Source organism: Humulus lupulus, chromosome X (genome assembly GCF_963169125.1).
Source record: "Humulus lupulus chromosome X, drHumLupu1.1, whole genome shotgun sequence".
NCBI lineage: Eukaryota > Viridiplantae > Streptophyta > Magnoliopsida > Rosales > Cannabaceae > Humulus > Humulus lupulus.
Window position 1 is genome coordinate 28,313,472 of NC_084802.1, and position 21,876 is coordinate 28,335,347.

General features: G+C 34.0%; 2 protein-coding genes across 5 annotated transcripts in view; both read right to left on the bottom strand.

Annotated features, from left to right (window-relative positions):
- Window positions 1-13,431, bottom strand: part of LOC133804814 (uncharacterized) — a 29,137-nt gene extending 15,706 nt beyond the window's left edge. Inside the window, exons 1-3 of one of the 4 annotated variants that reach the window (XM_062242935.1) lie at window positions 13,251-13,431; window positions 13,059-13,114; window positions 6,049-6,168 (exon numbers count right to left, since the gene is read on the bottom strand). In XM_062242935.1, coding sequence (XP_062098919.1) covers window positions 6,049-6,168; window positions 13,059-13,114; window positions 13,251-13,257 — 183 coding nt within the window. In that variant the 5' untranslated portion in view covers window positions 13,258-13,431. The remainder of the gene's footprint in view (window positions 1-6,048; window positions 6,169-13,058; window positions 13,115-13,250) is intronic. The other 3 variants (XM_062242933.1, XM_062242934.1, XM_062242936.1) reach the window with 3 other exon arrangements.
- Window positions 13,432-14,025: 594 nt separating this feature from the next.
- LOC133804815 (uncharacterized) lies at window positions 14,026-21,470 on the bottom strand. Its single transcript, XM_062242937.1, has 12 exons — window positions 21,306-21,470; window positions 20,907-20,974; window positions 20,546-20,619; window positions 20,195-20,314; window positions 18,704-18,826; window positions 17,791-17,871; window positions 17,088-17,176; window positions 16,907-17,015; window positions 16,752-16,820; window positions 16,424-16,525; window positions 15,204-15,341; window positions 14,026-15,070 (listed from the first exon to the last, which is right to left on the bottom strand). Exons 1-12 carry the CDS (start codon window positions 21,404-21,406, stop codon window positions 14,372-14,374), a joined length of 1,773 nt encoding a protein of 590 aa, XP_062098921.1. The 5' UTR covers window positions 21,407-21,470; the 3' UTR covers window positions 14,026-14,371.
- Between the last annotated feature and the right edge of the window lie 406 nt (window positions 21,471-21,876).

The window sequence follows — 21,876 nt, forward strand, 5'->3', positions numbered from 1 at the left end:
AAATATGTTTTATATAATGTATGACATAAATGTATTAAAAAATTAGGGTAAAATATTGTCTATAATTTTAATAAAAACTCATTAATTTTTTTTTTCAATATATAATAGAATGAACTACAATTTTATAATATATATATAAATATTTATATCAATAATCTTTACATATATAATATCTAAACACAACATTGACATATATATATTTACATGATTAAATGACATTTATAAATTATAATAGTATTTAAAAAAAAATTAATAATAGAATAAAATAAGAATAGAAAAAATTATAGTCTAGAATAGTATACATGCATAAACTATTTTTAGTTTCTAATATATATTGCAATGTTCTTTAGTAAATTTGATAAAAAAAAGAGCTTCAATTGCTTGATAAAAAATAAATTATTACACAAATTTATAATATAAAAAAATTATATTTATGACTTTATTATTTTTAAATAAATATGATTTGATCAGTTAAATTATCATAAAATATTTTAAAATATCATATTTTAATTAATTAATTAATTTATTTATTTATTTATTAATTTTTGTTTAAGTTTATATTTGTTTTAGTTTTTGAATTTGGCCATAACAACAAGAGATTATATATTATATGTTTAATATAATATTAATATTATATATGGATTTTAAATTTAAGAAAAATATTCTATTTTAATTAATTAATTATTTTTAAGTGTATGTTTGTTCTAGTTTTTTAATTTGACTGTTACAACAAGAGATTATATATTATATGTTTAATATAGTATTAATATTATACATCAATTTTAAATTTAAGTTTATTGCTAGTTTTTTTTTAAAGTTTGTTACTAGTTGATAGTAGGTCATATCATGTTATATGTTTAATGTGTTTTTTTTTAAAATTTATTTCTAATTGATAATAGATTATATTATGTTATATGTTTAATATGATATTATTTTAATATGTGAAATTTAAGTTTAATTAAATTTTATTTAAGTTATATTCTATATGGTTTTATTATTTTTAAATAATTGTTACTGTAAAATATCTCAAAAATATCTTATTTTAATTTGTTTAATTATTTATTTATTTAATTTGATTTAAATTTAAATCATGTTTACAATCTACTGTTAAATATAAAAATATTCTGTTATATATAAGAATATTCCGTTAAAGTTAATGAAAAAAAATAAAAAAATCATTAAAACCAAGAATTTCTGTTATTTACACACTTATTATATAGAAGATATATATATATATATACATACTAGGTAGAAGTAACGTACAATATACGTTTGTTTAGTTTTAAAGTTGTAAACATTATCAATAATTTTAATAAAAATTGGTTCATTATATTTTTAAATATATATATCTAATAAAATAAATTATAGTTCTATAATATATATAAATATTTATATCAATAATCTACGTATATGACATTTAAACACAACGTTAATATATATATATATTTACATGGCTACATGAAATATATAAAATATAATAATATTTAAAAAGAAATTAATAATAAAAATAAAATAATAATAGAAAAAGTTATAGTGTAGACAATAGTATGTGTATAAACTATTTTTAGTTTTTAATATATCTCACAATGTCATTTGGTGAATTTGATGAACTCACTTGATAAAAAAAAAACTATCACACAAATTTATAAGATAAAAAAATGATATATACGCATTTATTATTTTTAAATAAATATGATTTAATTATTTAAATTATCATAAAATATCTTAAAAATATCCTATATATTTTAATTAATTATTAATGTATTTATTTTTGTTTAAGTTTATATTTGTTCTAATTTTTAGATTTGGTAGTAACAACAAAATATTATATATTATATGTTTGTTGACGCCGTTTTTCGTCAGCAGATAAAAGAAGAGAGCACGTAAACAATTTAAGACAATGGCCAAAAATAAACAAACAAATCAAACACGGTTTTTTACGTGGTTCAGCAGTTAAATCTGCCTAGTCCACGAGTCTCTGTTATTAATCTCAAGATTAATCTCTGAACAATTCTTTAGCAAGAATTTTCCAGAGTTCTCTCTCAAGGATCAGAATTTCGGTCCTTTACAATGGTGCATGCCTTCTCTATTTATAGAGAAGGGTGCAGAATACTATCCCACATATTTTGGGTAGTTACTCTTTTGTGAATACAAATATTGGCTTTAAATGCCAATAATCAGATATTAAAGGAAACGTCCCCCAAAGACCAGGGGGCGTATAACTGTATTAAATAATATCCCACAATTCTTGGGGATTTACATCAATTAATGAGGGCTACCTCTCATAGTTATTATACTTGTAGATGTTCAAGGTGGTTATAGCGTATCTTCAAGGCTCCAGCATTTCTGGTCTCATGTCATTGTGCGAGCCACTGACATCTCCCGAGCTAACGTTTCTTTCGAGATGGGATATCGAGCTCAAGAACCATGCTCCGAAGTTCCTGAAGATGAAGGTGTTCTCGGAGCTACCTTTCGAGATCGAAGTCATTTCGAGATCACCACACTCGAGATCATACATCATACTTTGCAGGCTCGACTTACAATCCTAGATCACTCTAATCTTCACGAGACCATTTGTTGCGAACTCAGCTTTCGAGGTCATATTTACTATGGCTCGAAATCTGGGTATAACAATGTTTAATATAATATTAATTTTAAGTTTAATTAAATTTTTATGGTTTTATTATTTTTAAATAATTATTATTGTAAAATATCTCAAAAATATCTTATTTTAATTATTTATTTAAGTTTAAATTATGTTTACAATCTATGTTAAATATAATAATATTTCATTAAAGTTAGCGAAAAAATAAAATAAAAAAACTTTAAAACTAAAAATTTCTATTATCTCCACACTTATTATATAGAATATATATATACACACATGTTTGTGCCATAATATAATAAATATTATGTACTTGAGGAAATATAGGTGTATATACTATATGCAATGACAATGAGAGTACACGGATGGTAATACCAAAGGTCAATTACATCTTATTTGTTTAGTTCGGTCTTTTATAACTCATGTATTCCTGCTACATCATCTACAATCAAAACACAAGCAATTGTCCCAAATAAGCACTCCATTATGTATCACTAAGTATCTATAGCGAATTGGGTAAGGCTTTTCTTTAATGGGTGTTATATGTACTAATATAATCACAAACATAATTATGTATTCACAACTATTAATTGAAGTGTCTATTAATTGTTAATACACATAATGGTATGTTTAACACTACTAATTGCATTTGAGACATATTGTAGCACCTTAATGACTATAGATTAGCTCATTAAACCTTAGTCCACCATCACTAATGACTGAGGTCCAATAAGCCCAATTCTACCCCTTAGTTGAACATGTAATAAATATTGAATATGGGCGAAAAAGGCATAGTGTGGTATCATTCTTGTAAGGGTTCCTCACCATTGTTTTTCTCTCTTGCATCTTTGCTCTCTTTGGGTGTTTTGTTGTATTTGACAGATTTAGGGTTGGCAATATGGGGCGACAGGGCAGGGCTCCGCGATGCCCCGCCCTTAATGGGGCAGGTCAGACCCGACCCACCCTGTGACCCGTCACGGATACTTTTATAATTTTTAAAAAAAATCAAAGATTATAATGGAAACAAGGCTTTAATACTTGAATGTTTAAAAAGTCTTGGTGATTAATTTTTTTTAGTGACTTAATTTGTTATTATTCATGCGCCAAACTAACTTTTTTTTGGACAATTAGATTATAAAAAGAAGTGAAGATTGATATTATATTTTTTTTTATTGGTTTTGTATTTTGTGATGGTTGACATCGGGTCGAAAACGCGGGCTGCTGGTGGGGTTGTGCCCATTCTCCCTTTTCTTCCGCTTTACAACCGGAATAAGGAACCTTAGAATTCACCCGACCTGTCGATCAAAAAATGAGATTTGAGAGGTGCTGATCAGAAATATTTTTATGGAATGTCCTACTCCTGCCCGAGCTTTCCGATCAACCAATCCCCTATTTCAGGGACATCTCTTTGTTAGGCAAGGTCAGGGATCACTAATTAGTCGAATGAGATGATATTTTTTTTTTGGTTTTGTATTTTGTTTTGAGATCAATTGTTTTAGAGAATAATGGTTGTCTAACAACTTAAGAAATTTTATTTTGCAGCATAAGTACCCAATGTTTGAAAAAAATACTCGGTATGGACCCAACCTTTTTTTTAGCAGGTAAAGTACCCAAACATCCTAAAATTGTAATTCCGTCCAATTCCGTCAATAGGGTCTCCGTTAGTGGGCCATAGTAAACACGTATAGGCTCCAGATTATACCTAGGTTTAATTTTAAAAAACTAAAAAAAAATAAAAATTATTTTTAAAATTAATTTATTAAATTATTATTATTTGATTTTTAAACATAAAAATACTAGATTAAAACAAATAAAAAAGAAAAACATAAATTAAAAACTAAAATCTAACTAATTCTAAACTGATCGTGCTCTATATCATCAACAAAAACTTCAAATCCCACAAAACTTCCATTCTAACAACAAATCATCAACAAAAATCTAAAACCCAACATATACAAATCTTTAAAATTTCAATATCCAATTCAACTCAAAATCAAACATTAACATTAAAATCACCCAAATTTGTACTCATTCAAAATCTAAGACATAAAAAAAAAACTCAGATTTCACCCAATTTACCCATTCAGTGTTCTCTCTAGCTCGTCGACGACCAAGCAGAAGCCTCAAGCCCTCATCTTCTTTCTTCCCAACTTCAATCTCAAACCCATAAAATATTCTATACAACAAACACCTCAAGAACTAGGTTATTTCAAACCATTCAAGCCTATATCATATCAAACCATTAGATTCAAACCATAAAACAAAAACAGAGATCCAAATACCCATTACCCAAATCATCATCCTTGGCTAGTTGATGTATTTGACAAGTAGCCTGCCCCATGTCCAGCCTCTCTGATAGTTCCCCCTAAACAGTCCTCCATGGTCGGCGATAAGGTGGAGAAATTACAGATTTTGGAACGTAATCTCATCTTCCCCAACTCGACGACACCAACCTAATTTACCCCAACTAGAACCATACCCGCGCCACTGCCTCGCATCTTCCCTAACCCAAAACCAGACCCACGTCGCTGCCATGCTTCGAGCCTGTCGATGTTGTCCTTGCCTTCCCATCGCCGCCGGCATCAACAACAACAAGAAAAAACGATGGAGGCATATCTAATTAGGTTTTGGGTTTTAGGTTTTGGTGGAGAGAATTAGAAGAGATATAAGAATTAAATATTCTTATATTATTATTTTCTGTACTTTTAAATCAGATTTCATTATTATTATTTTAAATTAATTTTTAATTGATTTTTCTAATTTAAAATCAATTAAATAAATTTATTTTTTAATTATGAGAAGGCCCAATCAGGTGGTAACAAGTGTCGTCCCAGTCATCACCTAACCGAGTGTAACAGACAGAGACTGACAGAATTACTATTTTACTGACTTTGGGTACTTTACCCGCTAAAAAAAAGATTGAGTCTATGCCAGATATTTTCTCCAAACTTTAAGTACTTTTGCCACAAATATCCCTAAATAAAATAATGATCTTAGTTGATATGAGCATTGATTATGCTGATTGAATAATTTGGTTCAAGGCCGACCCGTAAGCATTGAGGGTCTAAAAAATTTTTTGATATTTTTACAATATTTATATATAAATTTTTTTTTTTTGTAAAATTATGGGCCTTTTTGTATAGAAAAAATTGAGGCATTTTTATTTGGGGCCTAGGCAGAGGCCTGACCCGCCTATGCCTAAGGGCGGCCCTGATTTGGTTATTGCTGATTGTATTAAAACTAACAGGTCATTCATCCATATTTATAAGTTTTATCTCTTTGCACAAACTTCCTATGAAACTTTAATGTATAGATAATTTTCTTGAAAACATATATATTTACAATATTATCTTTCGTATTGCGTTTCTCATACTATCTCCATGTGGAACTCTAATATACAGAAAATAGTAATATACATAAAGAATGGGCACAAAGATCAATACCTTAAATTGGTAGAAGGGTATGTGGTTTGGAATACGAAAATTACGAACTTTGTCATGATTTACAAGATCAAAATATATACCCCTTCCTATCTGTGCAATCAAATCACCGTCTCGAGCAACCTAGAAACCCACAAGATACACATATAAGTTACACGACATTTGATAAGTCACATTTATATCTACATTCAAACAGATCGGTTTTTTTTTTAAAAAAAAATCATCATTTGAATTTATTGATTTTGAGAAAGAAAAACATTACTTTAGTAGGTTTATGATTCCTTAACTCATCACCCAATGACCTAAAACAAGTCATTTGCACATATCTTGGTCATGCTTGGGAATACTATCTTGAGAAATTTGGTAATATCAATTCACTAGCTCCTTTACGCAATTATGAAGCAACCAATATAGCAGAAGAATACACACTTTAAGAAAAGAGCAATGCTTCCCCCACACATTAAACATGTTTACGGTTCCCACACATTATATAGTTATATTGTATATATTTCTCCTCAATCTTTTCACGTGAGTTTTCTAAGTTTTTGTGCTCATATACTTTTATCTTTTTATTTTGTAGTATTGGCTAAGTTTATGTGCTCATATACTTTTATCTATTTATTTTGTAGTATTGGCCGGAAAACTATGGTTTGGAGGATGATGTTGTTTAATGCTGGTTTTGGAAGGAAAACTATGTACTAGAGGATGATGTTGTTTAATGCTAGAAGATGTTTGAGGTGAAGCTTTTTCAAACTATAGTTTGTCTTCCAATAGCTTATTTTAATCAAAAGATGTTGGCAGATTTTACATTTAGAGTAGATGAAACTTTTCGTTGTAATTCCTTTAGCTTCTCATATTTGGTGTCTTGGAGATACGAGACTATATTTTTCTTAGTATTCTCTTTTACTTGTTACCTGTCTTTCCTAATATTATTTTTTAGATTAGCAATTAAGCATGTACTTTCGACAGATGATGAATTCACTTGTTTAAAAGAAATTCTACCAATGAATTGAGACTAATGCAGCAAAACTTTTCTATATGAAATTGGACTTTCGTAAAAAAAACATGTTTACGATCCACAAGTTATATTTTGTATCCCTTTTTTTATCCTTTTTCCTCTTAGTATCGTGGTCTACAAGGCACCCTGAGTAAACACCACATTATAGAGATGTAACGTCTCAAATTCGCTAATAAGGCTTAGTGTCTCGATTAGTATGTCGGGAGGGCCTAATTAGATTTATATGTGAATTTAATAGAATATATGTGTGATTATGTGAAATATATAAGTTATATTATGATATGACTGCTTATGCATGTTTATGTGTGTTAAATATGCTTGTGGGCCTGTTTTCGTTTAAAATGACATTTTCGTAATTTTGACCCGTTGAGGGTATGATTGTAATTGTGTTATGTGATTGACACCGCATTATCATGTGGATATATTTGCGATATCTAGTTTAAGTCGATCCTTATGAGCAATTTGGCGGAAAAGTCACAACGAGGATTTACACTCGGCTCGGGCGAGCCAAGGGGTATTTCGCTAATTTTGCATAGGTTGGAAATTATTGGAGGAAATATTAATATTTGGAGGATTAGTAAATTAATTGAGAATTTAGGGTGCTAATTGATGTTTAGTGGGGTTTTGGGCAAATTGACCAAAACACCCTTGAGAGTGGTTTAAAGATTTGCCAAGGGGAGGGGTAAAATGGTCTTTTATCATGAAAATAGACAAAATTGAACTAACCTGAAACTCATCTCACCTTCACATTAGCTTTCTCCTCACACTCATTTGGTTTCCTTTCTTGAGGGGTCTTGAAGCTAGGGGGAATTACAAGCTAAGGTTGGAGAGTTTGGGAGAAGATTGAGCTCAAGAGGAGATTGCCAACTGTTAAGAGTGTGGTTTTGGCACAAAATTCGGATCACAACTTAGAGGTAAAGCCCTTTGACCTTCTCATTCTTTTGCTTGGGTGTTCCTCGTAGTTTTGATGATGTTCTTTAGAAATTAAGGTGGTTCTGATAGCTTAACATTTCTAGGGATGTTTGATATTGGTATTGTTGGTGGAAAACAGGATTGGTGGCTGATCTTCACTTGGATTTGGGCTGTGATTCTTGGATTAAGGCAAGGGTTGGCTCAAAACTCAAAAGATGCAAATCTTGGCTTTAATGTGTTTTTGTTCTAGTACCGAGTGTCTTGACGTTGGGGTTGAGTTTTGTTGTTGTTTTATGGTTGATTGGGGGTGTAAATTTGCTTGTAAGCTCTTTTGGGGTCTAGTTTTAGGCTTGGTTTTGTAAGTAAATTCGCAGGGAAAACAATTGGGGAAGAACACTTGAGTTTCTACGTAATTTTAGGTTTCTAGCAACCTAGCACGGTCGCGCTAGGGTCCTAGAACCTTAGGAATTGGGTTTTGATTTGGGGTTTCGTGATCTTTGGCGCGACTGCGCCAGTACCCCATAAACCCCAAAGTTTATATGGGCGCGACCCCGCACGGTGCCCCTAGTAAGAGTATGTTTATGTTGTGACTAGATTTCAGCAAGGCTCGAGATCATACTTGAAGTCGTATCGTCATTCGCACAGAACTCGAGGTAAGAAAATTGCACCCTTATTGAAAGTAGGGCTTAAACCCCTGTGATTGAACTGGCTATAACTCTATTTTGAAATGTTTGTTTGAGTGTGAATAATTGTGCTTTACATAGTTGAGTTATATATGTATTGTGTCTGTTTATATTTGGAAGTGCGATGCGCACTGGTACAGCCCTATGGCTGCTTGAAAAGAAACTAGAGCGTGAGTGTGTCCAACTCTATATCGATCTGAACGAGGCAAGTGCGGTGCACTTGGGTGGCCCTATGGCCACATAAACAGATTGAATAAATTGTTAGAGCGTTGTTTATAATTGTAATTTGTTGATTGTCTGTATACTTAATTGAGTTTTCTTGGTGGGCCTTGGCGCTACATGGTACAGGTAAGGGCAAGGGGAACCTGGACCAGCAATGAGTTGGAAAGCTTCGGAGGCGGTCCACGGTCGAGACTTCTTTTGGAGATTTAAGGTTTAGTGGTTTTGTCGCTTAGGATGACTGTCATGTACTTTGTTTATTTTCCATTGTATCAATTATAAACCTTTTTTTTTTATCTCGTGTATATACTAAATCTTTTAAGTAAAAGCAGCAATCATTTGACGAAAAACCTTATACCAAATTTTTAATTAACCTGTTACACCCAGATTTCGAGACCAGAGGTTATGATCTCGAAAACTGGACTCGTCAAGTGTGAGCTCGAAATATATGAAAGCATTGTATGGTCCAGCTGTAAGATCTCTGAAGTAAAATAATGACCTGAAGATGTGTAACCTCGGGATGCTTTCTGAGTTCGAAATGACATGACGTTGGGATACATCCGTTATCGATTGCCTTCGGATTAAATAGTCCGAGCTTGGGAAGTGCAGGCTCGAGTATGATGGCTTCGACAGTGTCAATCTACTCCGAGCATGTCCTGAGGTGGGATGGCAAGCTCGTAGCAATACCATAAGTCTCAACAGCCACAAGGTCGATCGCTGATCTCGAAAACCCGATGAGTAATCTGGGATAGTCCGTTACATATGAACATATTTATTGTTGATAATCCCAACATTTAGGGGATATTATTTAGTCTACTATCCATTTCGATTCTTATGGGACGTTTCCATATATGTAGGAGGTATTGTATTTAATGTCATGATTTAAATTGATATACAGAATATCTTCCTGAAATATGTGGGAATGAACTCTGTAATCTCCCCTATAAATAGAGGAGGAATGACCACTTGTAAATGATCGATTTCTTTTGGCTGGAGAATAATTTCTGGGTAATTCATCTCTAAAGAATTTCCAGAATTCTTTAAGCCTTAATAACATAGACTCGTGGATTAGACAAAGTTAACTGCTGAACCACGTAAAACCCTCTTGTCTTTCTTCATTATTCATTCGCTTCATAGTATACGTTGTTTAATTATTTTACGATTTAAGTTGACGAAAAAACGACGTCAACAGTTTGGTGCTTTCATTGAGAGCATTAAGCAGTACGTACGTGAGTCTATTCAGTCGAAGAAGCCTCCCTAAATCAACTATGGCCGCGAATGATCCTAATATTCCTGAGGAGGAAATCTTCGAAGAAGCTGACTACCCCCGGCGCCCTGGGAAGCAGCCTATGATGAATTCGGACCCTGATGAGAGGAGTAGTTCCTCTGACTCTCGAGGACCACCAGCACCACCGGCCCCCAGGGACGACAAGGACATGTACTACAACCCTGAACGATGTCCCTATTGTGGAGCTTGAAAACCGTCAGCTGCGAAAACAGTTGGCAGAGGCCAAGAAACGTAACGAGGAGCTAGCCAAACTTGCTGCCGGGGCGCAGGCGGCTCAGCCCCCACCTCTGCTTGAGGCCCAAGCTCCACCTCCACGAGATGTTCATGTTCCACCACGCAGGCCTCGTGGGCGGCCTCGCAAAAACGTCACACGAAGAACGGAACCTTCGCCACCTGCAGAACAGCCTGCTCCCTCAAGGCCCCAGAGAAGTACCTGGGCTGCAGCTCCTGCCAACTCAACTGCTGAGATACCGGCCGAGTTTGGGAATAACTGAGTCCCCACGGAGGCTCGGACCCAAAATCCTGGTTACACATAGAACGTTCCTGAACCAACACAGGCAAACTCGGGACCTTCTAGGCCCCGTAATGGATGGCAGCCACCATCACCTATAAGGCACCCACCATCGCCGATAAGGTATCCCTCACCAACTCGGAGAAACACGCAACCGACTCAGGGTGATAGGGAAAGGCGAGCGGGGCAAAAACATGGGAATGGGAAGACCACCAGGGGGCATGGAGGTACCCAACCCACGAGAAGCCAAATGTCTCGATCTCACACTATTGAGGCAAGACAACCAGAAAGGAACCCGTCTCGAAACAACCGCACGACGAGCCATATCAGTGAAGGCTCGGGAGATACTAGATCGGTCAGTATGTATGACTAGGGACGCAAAAATACTGGGAATCGAAGGAATCATCCAGATTTACGGGAACACCTAAACCAGAATTGGGGTAATGGTAACCCCTCGAACCCAAACTTGAGGGATCACCTCAACGGACACAAGAATCTTGTGCGGAGGCGCAAAGCTGGAATTGTGATCAACGATAACCAGTTTCAAGTCAGACCTCCCGTAGATCCAGTCTAGGAAATGATCGAACAACTGGAAAGAGCGTTCAGGCTCTTAGAAAATGAACCAGGTCGGGATCGGGACGAAGAGTTTGACGAGGAACTCGAACCCTTCGCCCCCCATATTTCCAGCACCCCGTTTCCTCAAGGATTCTGAATTCCTCATGTCCCACTGTTTGATGGGATCCATACAGTCACTTAAGTACGTTCAATACCATTATGAGAGCGAGCAATGTGGGCTACGAGCTCAGATGCATGCTGTTTCCAGCCTAGCTCACAGGACTAGCAAAAAGCTGGTTCGAAAAATATAAGAGGCATTCAATTGCTTCTTGGGATCAATTATCTAGAGATTTCAAGAAGCAATTCAGAGCCATGATTGGAATAAGGCCCGAGGCATCTGCCTTGACCGATGTCCGGCAACAGCCGAATGAAACGTTGAAAAGTTACCTTACAAGGTTCAATTTGGAAGTCGCCCGAGCTCGTGATGTAGACGACAACGGCCATTTAATGGCTGTCCGAGCTGGGGTAATGCCTGGAAGCCCTCTTTGGGAAGACATGCAGAAGAAACCCGTGAAGTCCTTAACTGAGTTCAATCAACGAGCTCAGAGGTTTGTTAATGTAGAAGAGGCGAGGTCAGCGTTGAATATGGCATCTCAGCCCGTAACTACAACAAACGTAAACTCTGCCTCGACCTCGGCAAACCCTATGACTTTGAAACCCCCTGTGGATAACCCTTCTAAACGAAAGAAGAATGAAGAGAATAATCCTGAGGCGGAAGGGGGAAAGAAGAAGGAAGGGGAAAGATATTTCTCCATGTACAAAGTGTATACCGAGCTCAATGAGTCTCGGGAGAATATCTACTTGGCTAATGAAAACCAGATCCCTTTCAGGCGTCCGGACCCCATGAGGAACCAGAAAGCAAAGAGAGATTCTAGTAAATACTGCAGATTCCATAGAGATATCGGACATACAACCGAAGAATGCAGGCAACTAAAAGACGAGATTGAAGGCCTGATCTCGAGAGGATATTTCAGGCAATATTCATTCTCTTCATAATACACGTTGTTTAATTGCTCTGCGATTTAAGTTGACGAAAAACAGCGTCAACATAACCCTAACTATACGTTTTAATCCAAATGACTCGCTTGATGAGTCCAGTATAATTTTAAACACACAGTGTAACTGTCCTGGTTTACTGGTTTAGTAGGGAGTTACATATGTCCATAGTGCTAACCCAATCACCATGACTACTGTGCATTTGTTAATACATGAATGATTACAAGTGTTCAAGTGCATATTTTTAGCATAAATGCCGCTAAGTTTTTAGCTTTTAGGTAATTCAATCCCTTTTTTTAAAAAAATGACAATCAAATTCTTGAGTTCTATAAACATAGGCAATTAAGTCATTATTTATTTTTTTCACAAAATTATTAGTTTTTGAATGAATTTTTTTATATATAATATAATTTGTAAAAATATTTGAAGGTATAATATATTTTAAAAAAATGTCAAAATTATCTATAAAAAGTTTAGAATTTTGTTAAAAATTACCTTAAAGAATTTAACTATTATTTTTTAAAAACATTTACCTGTCAAAAAAATATTTCTAATGACTAAATTGCCAAATAACGAAAAAACTTGGGGACATTTATACTGAAAAGTCTATTTTTAAAGGTATTTATAATAGCTTCAATGAACACTAGATCACAACTTTACTACCTTCTTCAAAAAAAGAATTAATAAATCTAGCCTTTCACCATGTATATAAATATGAAAAAAATAGTTTGTTGAAAATCGAAACTATCAAAAAGAGTAATAGTGTGTTACCTTGATGTCAGTATAAGGAACTGCTTTAGTTTCTTCCTCATGTATGTCTTGATGTCCTTCACAAGATTAGAATAAAATAAATTAATAAACTTTTCCTTTCATTTTGAAACATTTCTCAGCAACCAAACACAGCAAAAAGAATGTTTTTGTTTGAATATAGCAACATATCAATCAATTTCAGTTGTTAGTTACCTTCCATAGACTGAAGTTGAAGAGCAGTAATGGCAGCGTGGTATTGCCGCTTGTTTAAACTAAATCAGCGTCAACTGGAAAATGTGGAATGGAAGCCTTTGAATGACTCTTTCCTTCTTGAGAATAATATTTTATGGGAAAAGCTTCAAAGCTTGTAGGAGAAGGAAACTTGGTGCGAGTTGTCTTGTCACGAGAGGAATCAAAATGATAAAAGTGAAAAGACTAGTCACTGAATTATATATAATTTACAATGGTTCTTACCATTTGGTCCCTCAAGTTTATATATTAGCAATTAACACCTTAACTTTTTCTTTTTCACTATTAGTGATTAACTCCTCAAATTTTTAACTTCTTAAAAAAAATTGTAATTTAACTAATCAACTATTTACTAATCTCTACAATGATTACGCATATCTTGTTATGAGGATTACTGATTATGTTAATGAGATTATCATTTTTTCAAAAAAAAAAATTGATTATTTGCTCTCAAAACAATCTTTAATTAAATAACTAAAATTAGGATACATAAAAGAGAATAAGCAATTTTGATCTATAAGAAAAATGATTAATATGACTGGAAAGATGATTTCATTTTTGTATATATAATTATAAATTTTAGGATTTTATTGGATAAAGGGAAGTTTAGAATTTCAGGTTTTGTTTGAAATATTCAATGATTTGGTTTTTAATAATCAAGTGAATTTGTTATATAGAGTAGGATAAATACATATAAACCATTCCCACAACTTTACGAATATTCAAGAAAAGTAAGGTTCGATCACAACAAGAATGCTAGATTGGATACATCCTCGAATGGTGGAAAACATTGATAGTGTTGATCCTTTCCTATTATGATTGTTGACCAAATTTCACTAGAAAAGTTTTGACAAAGTACATCCGACGAGGAAGACAATCAAGCGATATAAGAGCCTTTACAATTTGTAAATGTATACGATGTCAATATTAATAGCCAAAATTACTCATCAGCACTAACACAGCAGTTAACAACCAAATAGGAGCAAAAATAATGAAAAGCAAGTAGAGTGAAGATACACAACAATTTTCATTCTACTTGCTCATGTATGGTTGTTAGGGGCTCCCATGACATGTCATGTGATGGCTTACTGAAGAAGAGGAAAGCAATGATCCTTCAATGACTCCCAAGACTTTTCAATGTCGTCAACGGTCTTCTCCGCTTCCTCTTTTTTGAGCCATAACGGCATCATGTCCAGTTCAGCATTTATCAAAGCTTGTCTTGATGCAGTTGCTTTGCTAGCCAAATCTTCAAGAATGCTCTGAAGCTGTGCCCTCTCCACCTTCCTTTCACCCAGCTGTCTCTCCATATCTGCTATGTCTCGATCAACTTCCTCAACTCGATTCCTGGTAGGTATGAACTTAGAAGACAACTGCTTCAGAGAGGTTTTCAACTCAATTATTGAGCTCACTTTCTGTTCAGCCTCTCTTATGTCCTGCTCTGCACCCACATATCGTTCAAAAGTTTGGTTGAAGTTATCCAGAAGCTTTGTGATCTCATCTACTTTGCTATCGGGAAATGAATTGACAGCAAGCATAATAGAAACTGAATTTTTAAATTCACGTGTTCTCCCTGACTGGATGAAGCTGCCAAGCTTCGTATCAAGGCATTGTTTAACGATTTTATGTGCATTTGTAATCTCATCAATGCTAAGCATTGAACGTTGGAGGCTGCTTGAACTACCAGCCTCAACAGCCTTTACTTCCAAAAGGCTTTGGATGTCAGCAAACAAGGCATCAAATGAAGCAAGAGAAGAACATCTTGCTGCTTCAACCACATTTGGCTCCTGAAACAAAAAATTTGAAAAAGAAATGAGAGCTCTGTCAATCAGAATGAAACTAGCATCAAAATAAGTTCTACTGCATTGTGTTCATTCTGTTGTGAAGATTTAATTAATAAAGTAACATGAGTTCTACTGCCTGAGTGCAAATGTCCCAGTGAACTGCTACTTGGGTTGATTGCTCTTGAGTGATGTTCCTTTGTGATGGAGGGAGCTCAGTTACACAATCATTTGTATTGATAGTTTGCAAACTAGGCTGAGCTTGAACAGAGTCTCCCTCCACAAATTAGGACATTAGTTGATTAATTACAGCAAGACTAACAAAAACGTTAAGAAAACAGTTAAAATATGTTTCTTGAGAAGTCTTTAGTTTAATTTAAACCCTTGAATTTGATCCATTCTCAAGGAAAAAATAGACTTTAGCAGGATTTTGCTTCCCTTTCTCCTCACATAGTAATCAAAGCATAATGTTTGCAAGTATATCTTATGCGCCCAATAAAGGATAAAATAAGAATAAATTAAGTAGTGGGCAGTGTGAAAGATTTTCAAGAAGGTGAGTTAAATTTTGTAATAAAAGAGTGTAGGTATAGAGGAAGTTTATTTACTATTCTACTCTGTGAGCTTGTGTACTGGTAGTACTCTCTAGGTTGTGTCTGAATTATTTGAGTCCTAGCAGTATATATTGACCTCAATCAAAGATGCAAGAAAATCCACGACAGAACAAGAAAAAAAAATCAGGTCAATTACATCACTTAAAATATAAGAAAAGAAGAAAAGACTAAACTCTTTCACATTTTTTTTGCCAAACTGCTGCTACACAACCTTACTCTATCCCACAGCAGTGCGACTTGACTCTCTCTATCTTGAAAAATCCTATCATTTATCACCGATCAAACCACCCACATCCACATGACAGTCAACACTCCACAATTCCAGTGTCTTACTCCTCCAATAAAGACTTGAACAATATAATCATATGATTCATAGCAACTTCTTGGAACAATCCACTCCAAACTAAATTCTGCTAGAAAGGACAAATCATATTGACCAGCTGTTTTGACTGATCTTTCTTTCTTTTTTTTTTTTGTTAACCATGGGTGTCTGGGCCCGCTTGTGCACACCTCAACTAATCCCATTGGGCCTCTGACGCATCGAGCAAGAGTCTGTCCCGGTGGCCTCAAATATTGAGGCTAGGGGAAATCGAACCGAACCTAGGACCGTGCGCCTAAACCACACATCCCAAGTAAGACCCTTTACCACTAAGCAAACCCCTTGAGTTTTTTTTTCTTTTGACCATGAACCAAACAAGGCAAACTTATCAACATTACTAGAGCAAAAGTATTAGCTACGAGCAAATATCTTGCGTGTCAGAAGATACTCAAAAAATGATGGAACATCTGGAAAGTGGCATTGCTCGATTCCTTGTGATTTCTGAAAGCAAATGATGTCTCCATCTTCAAGCTGCAGAAAAGGAAAAAAGTGAATATGACCAAAACCAAGAGAAAAAAAAAGAATATATAATCTATAAATAGTTTATAGTAGGAAATTAGCCTCTAATAATATGTAATCAATCTGTAAATAAAAAAGATGCATGTGAAATGTTGTACCCCTAATCACTCCCCAAATTGAAAAACCGTACTAGCAAAAAGTAGTTTACAGTACAAAATTAGTCTCTAATTATATATACCTGACTCATACGAAATGTGACCATGTTGTCAATGAGTTCACATAAGATGCAAGGTTCAAATCTTATCTCCTGCACATTTACAGAATCTTATTTTTAAGGTTGGCAGTGATAAAATTTTGGAAAAAATCATTGAAAGGAGTGAAATCCTAAGTTACCTCAAAAAGTATAATTTCTTCATTAATATTGAAACCAGCCATTTTGTTTAAAATTTTCACTATTCCATTAGGCTTCCCACCTGATTTTACAAAAAGCCTTCCTACATACCTGATGTCGAAGAAACATAAGACCAGCTGAGAGAAAGAGAACAAAAGACCAACAGAGAGTGAGAGTGAGTACCGCAGCTCTTCTTTCCAAGGGTCATATAGTTTAATGAATAAAAGGATATCCTCTTCAGTCTTTTGTGGAGGAGCAACAGGCCGCGAATTCTGAATGATTGTGAAATAAGCAGATAAATGACGGATTTATAATTTCAGTGGGGAAAAAATCATGCATGATCTAACTGAAAAACTAGCAGGTAAAGTGTGGAGATATGTGGTTCAGCCACTTGATATGAATGAGCTTATACACGTGGACAGAAGACACTAAGGGTACTGCTTTGACCGTTAAGTTAGTTAGCAACTAACACCTTACCATCCTTTCAGATTTGGCCAAGTATATAAGGAAGACTTCAGATCAGTTCAAGGCAATCCGTTTTGGAATTGAAAAATAAGAGAGAGTGTACTTTGTACTTAGTTCTCTCTGTTTTCTTTGAGTTGTAGGAGCAAGACTCCATTTTTGGTTTAAGTGTTTCCACCATTGTAAAGCTCTAAAATTCATCATCTAACAAAGATCAAAGCCAAGAGGCTGTTCTTACCGTGGATGTAGGCTCTCTCACAAAGGGCCGAACCATGTAATCTCAGGTTTTATTTTTCTGAGGTTTTAATTACTTTGCTATTTGTTTATTTGTTATTCTTGTTCAGTCATTGTTTAATTTGTCTGTTCTTGTTAGGTGTGTTCATTCACAACATAAAGTTTGATTAAATGGTTGAAAAATCATTACCCAGTCAAGTTCTACTTCCAGAAAAAGCCTTAGCACTTGTCTCTTTCTCTTCGTGTGTGAAATTTCTCTCACTTGTCCAACCTACAATAGTCAGTCTTGTAACAAACAAAAGAGTGCATACATCACCACTAGCTAAGACAATAGAAAAGTAGCTCATGAATTTGCATCTTAGTTATAAAATGTATGAAGAGTTCAGGTAGTAAAATCTCTTTAAAAGTTTAAAATGCTCAAGGAAAGAACAAGATAAATTAAATAAATTTAGTGCTTCAAGTGGTAAATTCCTTCTAAAAGTTAAAAATGCTTGAGAGAACATCTACTAGATAGATTAAATGAATCTATAGCCAGCCAAAATTTAAAGTCACTTGAAAAAGAAATTCCACAAAGAACATCATCAGCATTAGAGATGGCATTGCAGGAATTGAATGTTTGCTAGCATTTACTCTTTTATAACACTTTCAAAAAAAAAATTCTACATTCATATTTATGTCCATCCTTCCAAATGAACATTATATAGAAATAATAAGATCTCCTTTCCGAAAACCTATAGACTGATATTCATTTCATATTGTGGCTTGCAAGCAACTTAATTACCATCCTCAATTTTATTATCATGACAACAGAACAAAAAAGTTTTTTATGTTGTTTGTATCTGATGATGCCAAAAGCATGCTTGGAAATAACATTTATAAGCCCACCAGTGATAGTTATTCTCTTTTTTTTTTTACTTTGTCATTCATTACTTCTACATTCTTGAAAGGGTTGATCAGATCCAAATTTATGAATTTCTGGCATCTTTAACACATTTTTTTAGGTGAGGATAAGCAGAAAATCAATATGTACCCCAAAAACCACAATGAAACTTAACCTATATAAATTATAAACAATAAAATGTGCAATATTTAAATGATCTTACAGGGTTTCCTTCTTCCAACGATGTCATAGGCCTAAAAGGTCTGTATGTATGATTTTGGCGCTCTGCCCACATCCAGGGTCGTTGAAATTGCACCGGTACACCGAACTCTTTGGCTACCATTTCCTGAGTAAAGGCTACGTAATTGTAATGGTGATAGTAGTGGTCAAATTTTATATTGTATCCAGAAGAAGAAAAAATTACTTGAAGTTTCATGACAATTATAAATTTGAGCTAAAGTAAGTTAGGGTATGTTAGAATAGGTTTAGTTAAAATGTCAGTTACTGTTAGTTATCAGTTAAGTATAGTTTCTTTAACTACCAAAGTATTGTGCCAACGGTTTCTTTAACTAACTAACCGATTTGCTGCACCCAAGCCTATACTGATAATAAAGTTCTGCTCTAAGCATTCTAATGCTTGAGTTTTTCAATTCACTTTCTTACTTTCCTACACGGTACCCTACATCCAAGTACGTAAAGCTCATATAAATAGAGGCATGTATAAATACCTATATTAATACATGTCTATGTGTGTAATTTGTATGTATATCCGTTATGTACACAAGGAAATATAAGTGTATATACTATATGCCATTAGAGTGCATATATAGAAATACCAGAGGTACATCACATCTTATTTTGTTTTGTTTGGTCTTCTAGACTTCATGTATACCTACTACATCATCTACCATATATATCCATGAAGAAATGACACAAGCAGAAAAATCCTCAACTCGTAATTCTATCTTGTCCACCCCTGTCTACAATGACTGATTGACTGATCCACAGAACACTTGGACAGTAAATTGATTTTGTAACTTCTTCATGCTCACTTAACCCTTTGTTTGGAACTCAGATTTTAAGGAGGAAAAAAATGAATTCCAAAGGATTTCATTTTCTTTTGTTTGGATTCAAACAAAAAAATGAGAAAATATAGTTTTAGAGAAAAAAAAGTGTTAAATTTAATGAAACTCTATAAAATTTAGAACAATTGTAAAATATATTCAAGAAGAGAAAGGATTCACAAAAGTCTATTATAAAATTTTAGGAAATTATTTTCCCCGCATAGACTAAAGATTAGAAAACAGAAATTGCGATAAAACCAATGATAGCACCAGTTCTTGATTAAAGATACAACTGCTAAGGACATCCAAGTAGAATTAGTCACAGAGAGAATGTATCATATCATGTGACTATGTCTAACACTACAAGTCTACAAACCCCGCATGCAGCAGTATCTAATACACATCGAAGAAATATATGATGTATATACAGTTCAAATTAGACAAGGATATTCAGAATATATTTAGAACAAAAGCTTAACTTTATAAAGACAGTTTAAAATAATAAAATTACTTCGGAGAGAAAAAATTAAAAACTGTTTATAGTGCAATGGACAGCTTATGACATTATGAGTATTGTTCAACAATGTTAGTGAATAGTCCACTTCAAATTGAATGAGCATGAAAAAGAATGGCATTTCGTGGATCAGTACCTTAAAATGGTAGAAAGGCATTTCGTTTGGAATGCGAAAATCATGAACTTTGTCATGATTTACAAGATCAAAATATATATCCCTTCCTATCTGCTCAATCAGATCCTCATTGCGAGCAACCTAGAAACCCAAAAGATACATCTGAGTTAACTGACATTTGATATAAGTCACGTTTGTATCACACATTTATAAAAAAAAAAAAAAATTGCAGATAAATAAATCATTAATTGAAACGATTGATTTTAAGAAAGAAAAACACATTGCTCAAAGTTAAGGGATTATATAATATTAATGCACTAGCTCCTTTAGGAGCTTATGAAGGAACCAATGAAATGGACCAGAAGAATATACACTATAAAGGAAAAGGAAGACTCCACAGGCATTACACATCTTTCTTTCCTTTGTGTCGTGGTCAACAAGGCATGCTGAAAAACACCACGATAGAGAGATGTTCAGAGCGCTAATCCAATCACCAAGACTAATGTGCATTTGGCAATAATATGAATCAGCCCATGTGTTTAAGTGCATATTTCTAGAGGCATTTGCAATAGTTTCATTGAACACCACCATCAGTGAAACACTAGATTACACCCCTTGAGAACACCAAACCCATAAATTTCTCATCTTTACTACCTTCTTCAATTTATTTATTTTTACTGAATCTAACCCTTCACCGTATCAAAAGTATCAAAAAAGAGTAATAGTCTCTTACCTTGATATTTGTATAAGGAACTGCTCCAGTTCCTTCCTTTCTTTGTAGCTACAGTATGTCTTGATGTCCTTCAAGTTATAAAGTTCAGCGTTAACTATCAAAAAAATGCTCAACGTACCCAAATCCCCATAATGATTAATCATTACATATAATCAGTTACCAATTATAACTTTGATATTAACCAAAAGGGTATCCAAATTATGTGACTCCTTACAATATCACAACAACAATAAATAAACTTTTCATTTCGTTTAAAACTCATTTCTCAGCAACCAAACTGCAGAAAGAATGTTTTATGAATTAAAGGAGCAACGTGTCAATCATTTTCAGCTGTGATCAACAACAACTGGTGATTTGAAAAAGAAAAAAAAAAAGAAAGAAAGCAAAGTTGTTCGTTACCTTCCATAGACTGAAATTGATTGTAGCTTTGCTAAAACAAAATCAGCATCAAATGGGGAACCTTGTTTTAGGAAAGCGTCAAAATACTCATTTATTGACATTAATATTTTATATATAAGCTTGTAGGGGAAGGAAATGAATGTGAGTCGTGAAATAATGTGAAGTGAGTCAAAAGGGTAAAGTGAAAAGACTAGTTAGTGAATTATAATTTATAACCGCTGTTACCATTTTTTTTTTAAGGACCGTTGTTAACATTCGGTCTCTCAAATTTACATATTTGCAATAAACTCTTAACTTTTAATATTATAGCGGAATATTCTTTAGGGATATATTGTTAGGGTGTTGCTGTGGTGCAGCTGTGAAAAATAACCGCACCGGTGGGAAAGTTTTTTAAACCGTAGATAATATGATGGAAGGTTTAGATTTAAATATTGTATAATAGATGTGTGGTATAATAGATGTGTTGGTGTTACTGTGGTCATTGTTGTATGTTATAAATGTCTTCTTTGTTTTTTTGTTATATTTATTTAATTTTTTTTAGAAAGTCTTGGGTCGATTAAGGAGGGAGGGT